Source organism: Anarrhichthys ocellatus, unplaced genomic scaffold (assembly GCF_004355925.1).
Source record: "Anarrhichthys ocellatus isolate YVR2014 unplaced genomic scaffold, GSC_Weel_1.0 scaffold55, whole genome shotgun sequence".
Classification (NCBI taxonomy): Eukaryota; Metazoa; Chordata; class Actinopteri; order Perciformes; family Anarhichadidae; genus Anarrhichthys; species Anarrhichthys ocellatus.
The window spans coordinates 2,179,879-2,197,169 of NW_022280085.1; the positions used below are offsets into that span (position 1 = coordinate 2,179,879).

The following is a 17,291-nucleotide window of genomic DNA, read 5'->3' on the forward strand; positions in this document are numbered from 1 at the left end:
ATCACATGCTCATTATATGCTCCTTTTAATCCCCTTAAAACTGCCATTAGCGCCATATATTGACCTTCGGGTGATAGGTAATCCTTTTTCATGCCATGTGAACCCATGATGGTGCTCGTGGAGCATCTGATCCCAGCCTCCCGTCTCTCAAGGGACGTGTGAAGGGCAGAGGAGAGGAAGGGCGGCCTCAAACGTGGACATGAAGGAAATACTAAACAGAAGAGAGCGTTGTCGAGCTTAAACAGGGCCTCCTGTTTATCGCTCTGCCGGCAGCGACGCTGCTGTAAGTGGATTTAGCTCACAGGCAGCCTACAGCACAATACATACAGAGATGTTCTGTCACAGATCGTGTGTGTGTGCGTGTGCCCCCAGCACTCCATGTTGAATAAACAAGAAATAAGCAGCGCTGCCAGATAGAGTAAGACAGCGCTCAATCTGCAGCTGGGGGTTGGGAAGGACAGAGAGAGGGAGAGAGAGACAATGGCGCATTAATGCCCCCTCATGTGTGTCATGTCTACCGAGCTCGGTGCACGCTGCAGCGCCGGCATGCCCAGCGTTCCTCCGGCGGACTCGTGGGTGGATCGGTGTGCATTTGGTGAAATCATATGGTTCCCTTTTAAAGAATGTAGGCGATATGTGCGCGTGCGATCGTAATGTGTAGGCTGCAGATGCTCTTTGATTTCCTCCAACAGGGGGGGGGGGGGGGGGTTAGCCCAGCTTTATTCAGTGGCAAGCCAATGGATGATGATTAAAGGCAAGATGACTCTGAGAGCAAAGACACCTTGACATCTGGAAACCAAGCTGTGGATGAAGTAAACAGAAGATTATGTTGTGTGCAGTTAACTCTTCCGACAAGCTTCATGTGCTCTTTGCAGGGGTGCATTTAGTGATTTGGGGGCCCTGGGCAAAAGCAGACACGAGGCCTCCCTTGTGCCTGATACTAACCCTCTCTCTGATTGAAAATATTGTTATTATTAAGAGTGTCACAGATTTTCAATGGATGTAGTCATATTCCATGAGAGATGTCCTGCAGATGTCCGATTACATTTCCTTTAATCAGCTTTTGTTGTCGTTCTATATTTTACGTAGTCAGCTTTGCTTACATCTTGTAACTCGATTGAGAAGACAAAAGCCTGGAAAACAGCACGAGTGTGAGTGTGGACGGTCAGTCACCTTACACAAACTCGCTGAAGGACTCACTCAGGCAGGACATACTGCAGCTTTTTAATGGGTAGATACAGTTGTGTGAAAAAGTGTTTGCCCCCTTCCTGATTTCTTATTTTTTTTGCATGTTTGTCACACTTAAATGTTTCAGATCATCAAACAAATTTAAATATTAGACAAAGATAACAAGTAAACACACAATGCAGTTTTTAAATGAAGGTTTTTATTATTAAGGGGGAAAAAAATCCAAACCTACATGGCCCTGTGTGAAAAAGTGATTGCCCCCTAAACCTAATAACTGGTTGGGCCACCCTCAGCAGCAACAACTGCAATCAAGCGTTTGCGATAACTGGCAATGAGTCTTTTACAGCGCTGTAGAGGAATTTTGGCCCACTCATCTTTGCAGAGTTGTTGTAATTCAGCCACATTGGAGGGTTTTCGAGCATGAACCGCCTTTTTAAGGTCATGCCACAGCATCTCAATCGGATTCAGGTCGGGACTTTGACTCGGCCACTCCAAAGTCTTCATTTTGTTTTTCTTAAGCCATTCAGAGGTGGACTTGCTGGTGTGTTTTGGATCATTGTCCTGCTGCAGAACCCAAGTGCGCTTCAGCTTGAGGTCACAAACAGATGGCCGGACATTCTCCTTCAGAATTTTTTGGTAGACAGCAGAATTCATGGTTCCATTTACCACAGCAAGTCTTCCAGGTCCTGAAGCAGCAAAACAGCCCCAGACCATCACACTACCACCACCATATTTTATTGTTGGTATGATGTTCCTTTTCTGAAATGCCGTGTTACTTTTACGCCAGATGTAATGGGACATACACCTTCCAAAAAGTTCAACTTTTGTCTCGTCAGTCCACAGAGTATTTTCCCAAAAGTCTTGGGGATCATCAAGATGTTTTCTGGCAAAACTGAGACGAGCCTTTATGTTCTTTTTGCTCAGCAGTGGTTTTCATCTTGGAACTCTGCCATGCAGGCCATTTTTGCCCAGTCTCTTTCTTATGGTGGAGTCATGAACACTGACCTTAATTGAGGCAAGTGAGGCCTGCAGTTCTTTGGATGTTGTTCTGGGGTCTTTTGTGACCTCTTGGATAAGTCGTCGCTGCGCTCTTGGGGTAATTTTGGTCGGCCAGCCACTCCTGGGAAGGTTCACCACTGTTCCATGTTTTCGCCATTTGTGGATAATGGCTCTCACTGTGGTTCGCTGGAGTCCCAAAGCTTTAGAAATGGCTTTGTAACCTTTTCCAGACTGATAGATGTCAATTACTTTGTTTCTCATTTGTTCCTGAATTTCTTTGGATCGCAGCATGATGTCTAGCTTTTGAGGATCTTTTGGTCTACCTCACTTTGTCAGGCAGGTCCTATTTAAGTGATTTCTTGATTGAGAACAGGTGTGGCAGTAATCAGGCCTGGGTGTGGCTAGAGAAATTGAACTCAGCTTTCCAAAGATGTGATAAACCACAGTTAATTTATGTTTTAACAGTGGGGGGGGGCAATCACTTTTTCACACAGGGCCATGTAGGTTTGGATTTTTTTTCCCCTTAATAATAAAAACCTTCATTTAAAAACTGCATTTTGTGTTTACTTGTGTTATCTTTGTCTAATATTTAAATTAGTTTGATGATCTGAAACATTTAAGTGTGACAAACAAAATAAAAATCAGGAAGGGGGCAAACACTTTTTCACACAACTGTAAATGACGAGCTCCGTCAGCATTCATTTTCTGCAACATTGTGTATTGATTGTCAACTTGGAGATCAACTGAAAGCAAATAAACAGGCTGTTGTGTGATTGATAATGTGACAGCCAAGCCTTGAGTGCCGAGTTCTCCCAGCTGTAGTTGTGCGTCCAGAGAGTTCAGCTGAATTCAACAAAAGGACGGAGCAGTGGGGGCGAAGAGATTAGGAGGCTTGTAAAAACTCAACCGGCATTTGAGATTCTCCCAATCCTGCAGATGTCAGCTTCTTCTTACCAAAGCAAAGCCAGTGTTATTTTAGGAAACTAAGAGCCATAAAAAGGTGGTGCTGCACATTTTCAGAATGTACAGTTTGTATAAAAAAGTGATAGTTAAAATGATCTGGACTGAATTATTCCTCGCATAAAGTACTCTTGATTTCATTAGCTTTATGAGATAATTGCATAGTGTTGAATTCATCTGCTCTGCACACACAAGCACACGCTCATTATCTTTATATTGGTTCACTTATTGGACTGGGCTCTATTTGCCATGGTTGGTATGTCGCAGCAGAGGAGGCCCGGGCATGAAATGCGACTGTGGCACCATTTGAATAATGGCCCGCCTGAGGTGATACAGAGAGGGGAGTGCGCGTGGTGATCCCAGCGTCAGTTATGACACCGCCACTTTAACACTGCCATGCAACATTAAGTGTGCAGGCTCTTGCGCCACACACACACACACACACACACACACACACACACACACACACACATGCTGAGGTCTGTACTGTAGCAGCCGAGGCTGAAACAGCAACTAGTGTCAATTTGCAGAGACTGTAGCAGAGTCAACAGTTTGTGAATAAGAGCTAGCCTCACGCTGTCCTTTCGTTAAAGCACTCACATGATTTGTAGCTCTTATATTGACTCAAGTGATAAAAAGAACCCTGGAAATTAAAATTATGTCTCCATTATAGATAAAAAGATTTAAAAAATTGCACAAAAATTAACTTGTTCATTAAAATTAAGTTTAGAATTTCAAATGAATTATGTTTTTACAACTTTAGCCATTTCACAGTGTGGTTTCAGTCCATGAAAATTAATTGTGACATTATGGTTGCCCAAAAAAATTCTTATTCAGCGATCTGTTGTACTCCACACTTTCGTATCACTTCTGGATGCAAAAAAACAAGATGGCGACATCGAAAAACCAAGGTGGCAAACTTGAGGCTTTAGAACGGCAGTCCACAAACAAATTGGGGACGTCACAGTGACTGTCTGTACAGTGACTCTTTAATTACTAGTTTGTGTTGGAAATTATGTATGCATTGTTTTTCCATCCATCCATTATTTGGCCCATTAAAAGTACTGATCACCAGCTTCAACAATCCCACAGCTGCTCCCCAGCTCTGTACTGACCACTTTCAGACACGTTCTAAATAACACATCATATTTCTTTCCAGCAAAACAGGGGGAGAGAGCGTCGAAGCATGTACACAGGAGTGCTTGGAGAAAGTCTGAGTGTGCACGGGGAGCGAGTTAAAAACAAGAGAGTGAGAAATGTGCTCAGCACATCGTGTGCAACAGTGAGCAACATTGCATTTCACTGATCTGTTCTTTGAGGAGAAGGCTGCACAGGGCGGCGTTCACCCTGCTGGGAAGCACATCCCTTCTTTCTCATTAACAAGTGCTTGATGGAGCCACTCAGACCAATGAAGGCGACCGAGCACGCAGCAGCCGTCTGCAGCGGGCCCCGTCTGCCGGCGGCTTTGATGCTGATTTGAGCCAACGATGAAGTAAGTCACACTGACATCGGGCCGCACGCAGGCCTTTGAAGGAAGGCTCGCAATCTGTGCCGCGAGATGACACGTTCACAAATAAACCCATCCGACGGTAGAGGAGGACCTCCGAGGATGAGATAAAGAGTGTGTTCACATGGGACGAGACGGGGAGCGCTAGTACCTGCATGAGGAGGAAGAAGCATGATGTAAATGTACAGATGCAGACACACAAACACGCTGGATGACGAGGAGAAGATATGTGGCCTCACTGGAATGCAGTGAATTACTGCCACCCAGTTTCCTCCGACGTCTGACAAATGACTTCCCCCGAGGACATGATGCTAAAACTCACTTACTCACTCCATGAAAACGTTGGTTTTCGTGCCAAACACAATACTCTCTGTATTACTGTGGTACCAAACGAGGCCCTTTGCCTGTGACACTTTTTTTTGAGTTGATCTTGTGTTTGCTATGTAAAAATATAGTAGAGTAAAGTCTACCTGAGCAGAGAATGAACTCTCCTTCTGTGTGTTGTAATCCGAGCTCACTAGCCGCTCTGCACTGCGCTCATATAGTAATTAAGGCTGAACCGTAAACGATGTTTGCTCTGTCAGCACTTTTGCAGTTGTTTGCACTGTTAGCACCGTTAGCTGCGAGCTGCCGGCTCAGCCGCCACCGTGTCGAGAGGCGACAGAAATGCTCCCAATCTCGTATTCGGCACCTTTGATGCTTTTTTTAACCCTTCATGCCTGGTGCACACTACAGGATTTTCAAATCTGAACCAATTTTGAAATTGTGGGCGAGGACAGTCAAAACCACATATTTAACTTTTTTTTAAAAATATTTTAATCGTAAGAATGTACTCGCCAGACGATTCAGTTTCACACATGTTTTTGAACATTTTCAGAGTGGCGAGTACTCTAAGGGGAAAATCGCTTGATCAAAAAGTTTGCGGTGTTGCAGTACACCTGAGCTAATGCTAATGTGACCTATTCTCGTAGCAATCGCATTGTGGGGGCGTTGCAGATGACAGACATGTTACACACAATGTTTTGGCACAGTCAACATTAGCTTGGCTCAGACATACTTTGCCAACGAATGTGTGCTTGTGTTACGTAGTAACAGAACAAAAGTTCAGTTTTTGCTTTTCAATGTGTTGAAACAGATTGAAATTCATTTCTGCCTCCTAACTGACGTTTCTTCGGGATCTTGCCACTCTGAAGATTGTTATTCTCATCATACTACAGTTCCACTTCTTGAGAGAAAGAGCAGATACTTCTGTTGTAGCTGTACTTTTAAAACCAGAAGCAGACAGCGCCTCGGCTCTTGTGTACCACCGATGCTCGAACACTTCACACCCACTCTCGTCGCTCCTCGCCAGACTTGAACAGTGAGTCGTGCGAAGTGACAGCTGTAAAAGGCCATTTTGAACCCCCTGGGAGAAGATAAGGTTGGAGGAGATGCGATGCCGCCCCTCCTGTAAGTAATACAGACTTTGAAATCTGTGCTTCTCCTGGCACAGAATGCCTCTTTCTTACCTAGCTGCTTGTTGCAGTACTCCCACTGTTATGTTCTTCGGCTCGATGTGCATGTTTTAACTGTGTGCATCAGAAGCCTCAGTAAACATTTCACTTGATACAGGCAAGCAGCCTCCACTTATCTTTATATAGAAAAGTGTGTGTGAAAAGATCAAACCCAGGAAAGGTAGAGACGGCAGCCTTGGAAGGTGAAGGATTTCTGCATGTTTTTTTAACGCTGAGGGGAATTCTTTTTGAAGTCCATGGTTTAGTGGACTGTCTTCATAAAAGAGACACGGACATTCTCTCCTTTGCTAATTTATAAAATGTAAATCAGGTGCGTGTCCTTCATCTCCTTTGAAGCAGAAGAGAAGCATTGTTCTTTACTGCATAATGGGTGGAAGCAATAGCTTTTATGAAATTTAGACTTTAGACTGATATTTGACATAATTTCAGTTACTTTTTAACTGTCTAGCAACTCTCACTTGGAAATTCATTCCCACCACAATTGGTTGGGTAATTTAACAGGCCCAGATCGCATTGGTTATAGTCATAGACGGAATCAAATATGGACATAGTCTCCGTGACGTCACCCATAGACCGGCCACAGCTCTGAATGTGCGTGACGCAAGGAGAGACGTTCTGTTCTGGTCTCATGACGGTGGGGGTTTTCTCCTGGGTCACAAGCCTCCACGGGATTCAATCCACATCTGTTTTGCCTTCCTCCGTTTTCATGCTCCAGACCGCTTCTTCTTAGCACCGTTAGTCGCCGCCCTCCTTGTCATCGAGGTCGTTCGGCCATCGGGTCGTCTGACCGTCTCGCCGTGTCCGGAGGAGATGATACGCAAGGTCTCAAAAGATTAACGTCCATCGTATGAGCCTGTTTCCACGGGGCTACCATGAGAATAGAGGGTGTCTGTGAAACACTGGCGACACTGCCAACTAAAACGTCACCCGTATCTGATGTTATTAACCTCCAGGCCACACATACACAGTATCGTATCCATATGCTCTCTCGCTACGTGAATGCCTGTGTGCAAGCACATGCTGAGGGCCGCTGTCATGAGGAGATAGCAGTCCTCTACCCCCCATCCCATCCCATCCCATCCCGGGGGGTTTTCTGTGACTTTGTGCATCTCGATTGAGCTTCTTTTCCTCATATTCAACTCCCGGCGGTGCTCCTCCTTCATGAACAGTCGCAGCTCCTCATTATTCCTCCTTCACATGTCGCCAAAATCCCGGCACGCCTCCCACATGTGGGACTCCGGATGTCGTTGTGTGCCACGGATCTAATTTGTCTTGATCTTTGCGTTTTCCTTTGATCTCTGCCTGTGTATCAAATCGCTCTCCGTGACAAAGTTCTCTCGGTGGGACTAACACTAACTGCCGTACTGTCACGACTGTTACTGCTGTAACTCCGGCTCTGCTTTGACTCTGAATTGTTGAACACGTAATTCTCAAACTGTAAGTATTCATCTGCTGCTGTAACAGCCCGCACTCTCCTGGGGAAGGCTTTCCTCCAGATTTTGAAGGGATTTGTGGGATTTTAATTTTATTGTCATTGCACTGAGACAACAAAATGCAGCTTAACAACTAACTGGAAAAAGCAAACAGCAGTAAAGTGCATAGAGATGTGTATAAACATCAATGAATGATACTGAACGGTGAACACAGACTGAAAAAATGTGCCAATATGGAGATTAACCGTACAAATTAAATTAGCTTTGATATGCACAATACGAACAATAAACCAGTCATAAATACTACATAGAATGTACAATATAAACGGGCTAGAACGGTGATTTCTAAAGTGGGTGCTGTTGCACAATGGGATGCCTTAAGACCGGGGCAAGGACAGTGTGAGATGACTGTACCTGGGCCAGCCTAAAGAAATAAATCGTTCAGTGCAATGAGAGCCACTTGGCGTTGGTTTAAGTTTAGTTTCGTGATCGATGAATCCAGCAAATGCTTCATCGATTTATCGTTGGGTCCCGGGAGGCGAAGTATCCTGGCATCTTTGAGCTGGACAGAAAATGATACTGCGAAGCATTGCATTGTATCTTAATTACTCCGAACATAAGGTGACTTAAAATGGTAACCGTTTTTTTTTCCAGTTTGGGCAACCTAAAGCTTAATCTTGGTTTCCAGCCTATTAACCACTTTTTTTTAGTTGGTGCTGAGCAGTGACACTACACGTTACATTAACACCGTCACATCTGTCTATGAGCGTTACATTAAGGCACATCTTCTGTACATTACATATTCTTTTTACAATTAGTACTGCGGAGATTTCCACATTCTTCCGACAATTTTACACTTTTGTCCACAAAATCATTTCAATTCTGATGTATTTTACATGTTTTGTTTTTTTAAAGTATTTTTCGTATTTTTATTGTAATATTTTTCTATTCTATATTTGTTTCTTGATTTTTGTTCTTTTGTTTTTCCATTTAATTTTCTCTTATGTTAATGCAGCAATACACTAAAGAAAATTCCGTGGTGCGTAAAAAGACATCTGATCTGATCAGCTGTTAACCGCCTTATGACAGTGCAGAGAACCTTTTGACATATGACACGGGGTCACAAGTAGACCTTGCATTGTAATGTAGTCACTCATGATGTGATACTTATTCCCACAGAGGTCACAGTGATAACAAATCCACATTGTCCCATCCTCATGCCCGAAGCTCCCACGAGGACTTTTACTGAACACACCAGAAGTCCAACATCTCATTTTTGCAGGCGCGAAATGTAGATCTGAAGTTCGCGCTCTCTAGTCGTTGACTCATCTCCCTTATCTCTGGAGAACTAACAAAACAGTCATTAATGGTGAATTATTATACATCTCATTGGGTTTTTAAGCCTGCTGACTTCAAAGAGATGGGGCTTTGCATTGAGAGGCTTTGATGTAATGTGTATGCAGGAAGTCTGAAGTCTGTCGCAGGATTATGAACCACGGAACATTACTTTTATATTAAGCTTCTGTGCGTATCTGAAATGTCTCTGGAGAAAATTGAATTGAATAGATAACAACTTGGTTAAAAAATTGATTTGTGCGGCGTCGAATATGATTTTTGGTCTTCCCTCTTTTACTCGTTTCTATTTTTCCTTTCCTTTTTGTTTCTCCAATCCCAGGGCCACAGGTATGAAGATACTAGAGTACACTTTTACTGCCTGGGCCGCGTGAAGGGAGTTCAGAGTGCAAGTTAGATGTGTGAGGAATGTGAGCTATATCTATCTCCAGCTGCCTCCCTCCCACTCCGCCCGGCTAAACTGAGACGGCGTGAGCCCAGTTCTTAGCAAGGGTTTAGATATCCAATCTGTGAGTCGGGGTGTGAAGTGATCAATATCTATGTAGTGCAGTGGAGTCTCTCTATCGCGCCTCCTCTTTTGTTTCACGGAGTGCTCATCCATCAATAATTCTTTGAGTTTGCCTCCTCATTATTGTGGAAAGCCTACCGGCGAATCAGCACATCTTCATCATGTGAATGCTCTTAAAGAATCAAGCTGATGGTGTTCTATATTTTTTATATTGTCAAAAAAAAAGTATTGTTTGCGTAGCCAGAGGCCACTATAGCTTATTCCTCTGTGCTATAGAGCTCGACTCCACAAAGAGCCACATGTTGGAACATCTTCCTTCATTACCAGTAACATCGGCACTGTAGTTTATTTTGAGTCAATCCCACAGACACACGTGTATTGAAAACATATTTGATTTGTTTTTAAAAATTGGGCGATGCTACACCCTTCCACCCAACTTCATAAAAATCGAGCCGGCAATTTTCCCACAATCCTGCTGACAAACAGACGAGCAAACCAACTAGAAGGAGAGCACAGACCTGTGCCAAGGCCAAATGTACCGTCTCACAATGTCAACGAAAGTGAAAAATAATTTGTGTGTCTGCCCTGAGATCCGGATCCTCTCCAAATTGAATGGGTTCTTCCTTTGCCAATGCACCATCCTTCCACCATGTTTCATAAAAATCAGGCCTGTAGTTATTTCTGAAACCCTGTTGATAAAGAGACAAACAAACCGAAAACATAACCTCCTTTGCTGGAGGTAACTATAAGGGCACTCGGAGAGCACAGACGTCTGCTAATGCAGCTTCCATGAGTGAAAAATAAATTGAGTGCCCTCCCCGTGATGCGGATACGCTTTCAAACTGTAACATAACAGGGTTTTCCTTGGTCCACGCTAGACTCGTTGACCAAGTTCCATTAAAATCAGGCCGGTAGTTTTTCCACAATCCTGTTATCAAACGGACAAACTGAAAACATAACCTCGATCACCAGAGTTACTACAAATCACCTAAAGCCAGACAAGAATGTCTGAACCAGATTTCAGAGCAGTCCATCCAACAGTTCTCTAAACCATATGTTTCAACCTCATGGTGGTCATCTAAGTCTTTAGAAATCATCCTCTGGGGGCCATGAATGTTGATGAAAACATTCCATCATAATCCATCCAATAGTTGTTGAGATATTTCTGTCTGGACCAACCAACACAACAGACGGACACTGCCACCCCTCGAGCCACACCCCTAGCAAGGCTAAAGATATAGAATACCCCCCCCCCCCCCTCAACTATTGAATTGGATTTCTATTTTTCACTCACAAACATGCAGCTGTTGGGCTGTTCATAGTCTATTTAATTAAAGCGTAATGTTAAACAAACACTAACGGTGTGTAATACATACTGTATCATTAATCCCTCATATGATAACTCTTTAAAGTACTGATTTTTACCAGTCCAAGTTTACCCATTTGGTGTATTTTGATTGTGTTGTATTGCTTCCTCGTGTCTACTTAACAACTTGATGTTTTTATTTCATTTCTTCTAAGGCCCGGCATGGACGAGGCAGAGAAGTACCAACAAAGGCTGCAAGCCATAGCGGTGAGAATGTCACTCTTTTACTTTGTCTTTACTTTTGCCCTTTTACTGCCCACTCCAGTCTGCCTTACACCAACTTGGACTTTCACCTCATGTCAAAAACAATCTCACCGCGCCGTCGTTGTCTCATGTCACTTCAGTGGAACGGTCCCGCTTGATCCGCGCTGCCCAAAGTCAGCGAGCAGAGACCATTTCCCCCGGTTTAACTTTCCGGCCAGAAATCTCTGATCTGTGAAGCGAAAGGTTGGAGGGCCTGAGTGGAGCCCAGCTGCCCCCCCACCCGACGTAAAAAATCCGCGACCCACTCCACCAGCGACAGCGAGAGGGGCCCCGGAGTTTAAGGCTTACGTTAACAGCGCTGATACGGAGCCGGCATGCGCACAATGTGCCGCGTCGCTGAACTATTTCTCCCGGCATCTCAGCGCTCCACCAGCTGCATCTCCCCGCTTAAATCTGTCGGCCACATTTCCTAAAAATATCCCCTCTCTCTCTCTCTCTCTCTTACTCTCTCTGCTTTCGTACAGAAGAAGTCCTTGTCTTCAGGGACCAGGACTGCAAAGGGGTGTTACTAAAGAATTATATCAAAAAGCGGGTGTAACCCACCACCATAAGCACAGTGTTCTTGGATCAAGTTCTGTCTGTTGTTAGTAGAAGAAACAGCAGTTGCTTAACTTCTCGTTAAGCTGCTTTTTTATTGTTGGAATAACTCAAGTTTTCTTTGCTGTTGAGAGATAACTTACAGGAGGACTCAATATAAGTGCGGGGTAAGTAGCGCTAACATTCCTAGAAAATGAAATAAGTAAATTGTCTTTTTTTGTGTGCGTTAGATTATGTAAACGACTTCCAAGCAATGTAAAGCCAAAGGCAGCGTAGACAATCTGTCGCTGCCAATAGTTCTGACACTTTCTGTGGTAGCTGCGGCAGGAAAGCGAGGGGAGTTGGGATTGAGTATCGGTACAAAGACACTGTAAAACTGAATCATGCCATCCTGCTTTATCAGCACTTCTTTCACAGTGGTGTCCCTGTCTCAATTCATAACCAACTCGTAGGATTCCAAAGTCTTCCCTCTGGTTGCACTGCCTACTTATCGCCCCTCTCTTTGACGACCAATTCCCTCCAGGACTCTTTTTTTGTTTTTCTTCTTCTTCTTCTTCTTCTTCACGTTCCCTCTTTGAGGATTTAACTTCTTGTCACCAGGAGCGGCGTCGGAGGCAGGAAGAAGAGGAGAGGCTGACGAGGGAGACGGAGGAGGAGTGGTTGAAGACGGCCCAGGAAAAGGTGATTTAAGTTTTTCCGAGGAACCAAATTCTTTCCAACTTGGTCCTCTGAACGATGTAAAAAAACCACCTTAAATAGAGTTTGATAAGAAGATAACAATCCTCACATCTAACGCTCGCCCACAAAAGTGGTAAAGTATTCCTGAAATAATAATGAACTATTTTCTTGTAAATGCTGTCTGCTGGGATCTAGCTATTTTGTTTTTCATTGTTTTCCCTCTTTTCCAGCTGCTTCATGTTAAAAAAAATGACCACTGGCGTGTCCCACCCTCATGTCACGTCTGAGCTCATCGTTAGCTGACGCCTAGCTCTAATGTCCTGCGTGGACTCATTATGACCTCATTATGACTCAGATTTACTCACATTCGCAAGTTGTTTTCACAAGTGCAGAAGATGTGGCGAAGGCCCACTGCCGACTTATTTTGTTTGGCCCCGCCCACAGAGAGTCGGCTCCATGCATGGATACATGAGTTGGATCAATGAAAGGGGGGGGGGGCTTCAAGTGTTTGAAAGTGTTTGTCAGGGTTTTCAGTTTGTCACTCACGCCAGCCAATGAGTGACGGATCATATCTCGACTCCAGGAGCGGGACGTCTGGGGGGGCTTTGGATCTCGGAGCCGTGACACCTTTTCACTGTCACTCTCACAGACAACGGCAGTCTGCTGGCCTTGCTCATCCTCGGCAAGATCCAAACCGGCAGCGCCCGCAGGGCTTCGTTCGTGTGTCTGCGGAGGAGCCAAAATGGCAGAGGAGCGCTGCCAGGTGGCTAGCTGCGTGTCTTGAGCCGCTGAATGATTGTCAACACGGGTACAAGGCTCTGTGCACAGTAGCGATTGTTTTGGTTATGTCTCTGTTTTTTTTCTGTTTCTGACAGCATTGACGCTATAAGGGATCGTCCAATCACAGCTTAGCGTCCGTATCCAGGCACAGCTGGTTTCTGAAGCTTTTTGGGGTTTTCTCCACATGCTGAAGCAGAGTGTAGTGAGCGTGATGCTCTCTATCCAAAACACATGGAGGGTGGTCTTGCCATCAGGGTTACCCAAGATAGCGTTGCATTTACCAAACACTTTGACAAATTGTCCCCGTTTTCCCCACAATCATAATATTATACACGTTGTTAGTGCTTACATAGACGTTTATCATGTACTGTCCCACTCATTAACCCACTATAAAAGCATAAGGAATGCACCGCCCGTCTCAATTCAACACTGAAATGTCTGCATGAGTGTCTATCGGTCGGTATGTCATTGTCAAGGTGACTGTAGCAGCTCTTTCTGACGGGCCCTGTCGGTACGCTAACTGTTAGCCGTCATGTCAAAGACAGACTTACTCCTTCCTTCCCAGCAAAAATGCTGCGTTCTGCACACGCTGCAAGGGCACCTTTTCGGTTGCGCATGGTGGAAATAGAAAAGATAATTTTAATACTGTGAAAATAAACAATAGCTGGCAGAGAAACTGTCAGTCGCTCGTGCACACTGACAAATACGTTGTGTTTAGTTTTAAAGGGTGTCTATAATACACCACTGCAGTCCTTGTGTTTTGTGTTTCCTAGTGTAGCTACAGTACGACAACTTTCTTTGTCACGAGCACTTCCAGTCAGAGCCGTACATGTACAACAACTAGGTCTGAAGAGGCTCCGAAGAGACGGAAAATAGTTTTGATGCAAAATATTCGCAAGCGAGTATTTAGTATGATGGCGTCATTTATCATCATGCCCCAGATGTTTTAAGATATGATGTTTGTAGCCATTAAGTGCATATTTAAGATCCATGTGCAGGGTATTTATTTAAAAATGAGCCAGCTTGACACTTTAATTAAAGTGTGGAGCTAAAGTTAGCTTAATAAGCTAACAAGCTACAGCAGAGAAAATCCAAGTGCTCATGTCCGGTGTCACTGTAACCTGACTAAGAATCATTGTAAACTGTAAGTGCCGCATGAGACTTGAACACTCAAGTGAGCCAGCATTAAGAGGCCACAAAGTCCTAAAGGGTTTAATGATTAATGTTGACCGCTCGGGTAAAATCACCAAACATTCTGCCCGTCTCTCCGTCTCGACCTTTTAGTTCTGAACTTGACTTTTCTGTCCTCACATTCTCCCACAGAGGAAGCACTTGAGGGAGCAGTGGCTCAGCGAAGTGTCCCCCGTCCTTGACGATCCGACGACAGGGTGAGCCACATTTCACCAGCCTCATTCACGCACACTTAATTCAATCACAATTTCACGAGTCTTTGAGACATTCATGATGGGGGGGGGGGGGGGAATTTGGGTCGATTTAGTCTGCACTCTGCTGGCACACAGATAACTGATGTGCAAGGCTCACATTTGTAAAGATATATATTTTTTGAAGCAGAGGGTACAGGTATTTTCGTCACAGATGCACTTCTGTATCGACCATGACGAGATCAAATGGGAGGCGGCCATGTGACAGCTGGTGTGATGGATTATAGCCAAGCACATAACTACACCACACACACACACACACACACACACACACTCGACTCATAACGTCTTTATTTTTATTAGTCCAACTGCTCTGCTTCGTTTATTTTCCGAGCTCTGATGTGCACCTTTTTGTGTTAACAAGTATTATGTCTGTGCCGATGTGTCTCAGGGAGCGAACCGAAAGTCAAAAGACGCCCAAGGACGAGGAGGCAGCTGAAGCCAGAAGAGAGGAGCAAGCCTCCCGAGAAGAAAACAAAGAATCTGGCAACTGTGCAGCTGCAGTCAGAACACACAGCCAGGTGACACGAGCAGATGTTTCTGGAGTACCACGCCACAAAAACAGACTTGAATGTATCGCAGTTTTAGCCGACAACATTCAGGTTTTCTTGCAAAATGAAAATTTAGAGACGTACCGCAAATAGCCCCAAAATATTTTAGGATTTGAGCCGATGTGACGGCAGTGGAAGTAAACACCCCTTTGGCTAAAATTCTCCTCAGAAGGCTGAAACTTTTTTTTTTTTTTTTTTAAATCTCATCCACGGTGAATATGAAAATAAGGCGCAGAATGATCTCTTCGGTCAAAACATGCAAATTGTATTCAGCTTGGCCTCGTGCCACGTCCCAGGCAGTCGAGTGTTAAATAAATAAAACGTTACAGAAAAATAACCCACTAGCCCGTGCAGCTGGGGTGTGAGCTCTTCAAATTATGTATCATGAATAAAAAATGGTCGACGGGCGCTGCCACATAATGATTTATCACCGCATGAGTGAACCCACACAGAATTCTCACCCTGAATTTGGTGAATAGCGAAACAAATGTCCTCGTTTTCACGGGTTTTGCGCGAATACCATTTGTGTGTGTTTTTTGCGGGTTGAATCTAACACTTCGTTTGATACATTAACATCGGCATACATTTATCATATAATTGTAGCGAGTGCGTGACAGCGCTTGAACTTTAAACTCCTGAGAAATTTAGCTGAGTGTGCAACAGCAGCAGGACTGAAACGGCTGCCGGGCGACGTAGTCAGCACCTCTTGACATGATGGGACTAAGCTTGGTTCAACACTTCTCTGGTGATGACTGAAATATTTATGGCGGGGGGGGGGGGGCACAGACTCTGTCTGTTTTAAGTGTGTTACCAAGGACAGCACTCAAATTGTCTCCTCTCTTTCTGCCCTGCAGGCTGGAACTGACGAGGACGAGCAACAAGGTAAGAAGTTAGCCGGGGGGGAGGAGGGGGGGCTGTGATCGTCATTAGCTCACCGTCGGTCTCCATCTCTCTTCTTTGTCGCTCTCGGGGCCGTTACGACTGCCCAGAATCTATTCTCTCCTGACGGATGATAATTTAGCCGAACTAAGACTTTGCGTAAAGAGCAGTCATTTAAAATCGGGGTGACAGAATGGAGCCGCGTCTGGGGAAACGGCGACGACGTCTCTTACAGTCTGCGAGTCATTCTGCTGAGCGAGAAACACCACGAGAGGCCGGAGTTTATCCAAAAGCTTTTGCTTCCAATGTGCACAAAGTTACAGAGGAGTTACAGAAAAGACTGGCTAGAGAACATTCGACACATCGCCGACTAAAGAATGGACATCGCAACACAGTGCGATATTTCAGTAAATGGACAGAAGTGTACTGATGACTTTCTTCCATCCAAACATCAGTCAAAGAATGTTAAATTCATGAAAATTAGGACTCGTGTTAAAGTCAAGTTAGCACATTGAAAGCTCCAGAAAACTGATGTCTCTAAACTACCGGTTTCTGTCAATAGTAAATGCAAGCAAGTCTCGTTCCTGACCGGTCCACACTGCCGACTATACACTTCTCAAGCGATTGTTTTGTTTGTCTGGAAACCTGTTTTTCTTTTAACCCAAATATGTACCATGATATATTTGATTGACAACCGCTTCCTGCGTGGATGGGAAGTCAAAAGGTAAAATAATGTCATCAGGGCTGAAACGCACAAAGTCAATAGTCCTACAAACGTTGATACACCCTACCTCGAAATCCAAGATGGCCGCAGTCCATCAACAGTAAAAAGCTGTTAATAAGCACTTCAGTCTTATTTTTGTCTGTCCAACTTCTATCTGTGGACATGTTGCTACGGTGCGGATAACAATAGTGGGGTAACGCGTTGTTATTGCTGGTATCGCCAACAATAGCTGGCTGGAGCTAACCACATTAACTTTTTGCGAGTTTGGTGATTTCAATTTTCAGCAATTGATTACAAAACAAACACTGATGATATATGAACTGATCTCAAGTAAAGTAATACATTTTAATTCTAGTTTAACTCAAAAACGTACTGTACAACGTGTACGCTTTCTTTTTCAGTGAATAAAGACGCTGAGGATCACATCTCCATACAAATGGCGCAGAGGATGTTTCATGAAAGTGGGCAAGAAGGCCGATCAGGTGAGGCACAGGAGTAGACTTTGTTGTAACTTACCATGAATTTAGATGTTCAGTATGTAGTAATGACAGGGCTGTAGCTCACACTGAGTATTCAGTATTTCTGACTCAAAGTGCTGGTGATTTGAG

At 44.3% G+C, this 17,291-nt stretch overlaps 1 protein-coding gene across 1 annotated transcript in view; it reads left to right on the forward strand.

Moving 5' to 3' along the window:
* Positions 1–17,291, forward strand: part of LOC116396403 (paralemmin-2-like) — a 36,530-nt gene that overhangs the window by 7,160 nt on the left and 12,079 nt on the right. The window contains exons 2-7 of the mRNA XM_031870999.1: positions 10,984–11,035; positions 12,230–12,310; positions 14,411–14,475; positions 14,921–15,050; positions 15,935–15,962; positions 17,085–17,165. Of these exons, the coding sequence (XP_031726859.1) occupies positions 10,984–11,035; positions 12,230–12,310; positions 14,411–14,475; positions 14,921–15,050; positions 15,935–15,962; positions 17,085–17,165 (437 nt within the window). The remainder of the gene's footprint in view (positions 1–10,983; positions 11,036–12,229; positions 12,311–14,410; positions 14,476–14,920; positions 15,051–15,934; positions 15,963–17,084; positions 17,166–17,291) is intronic.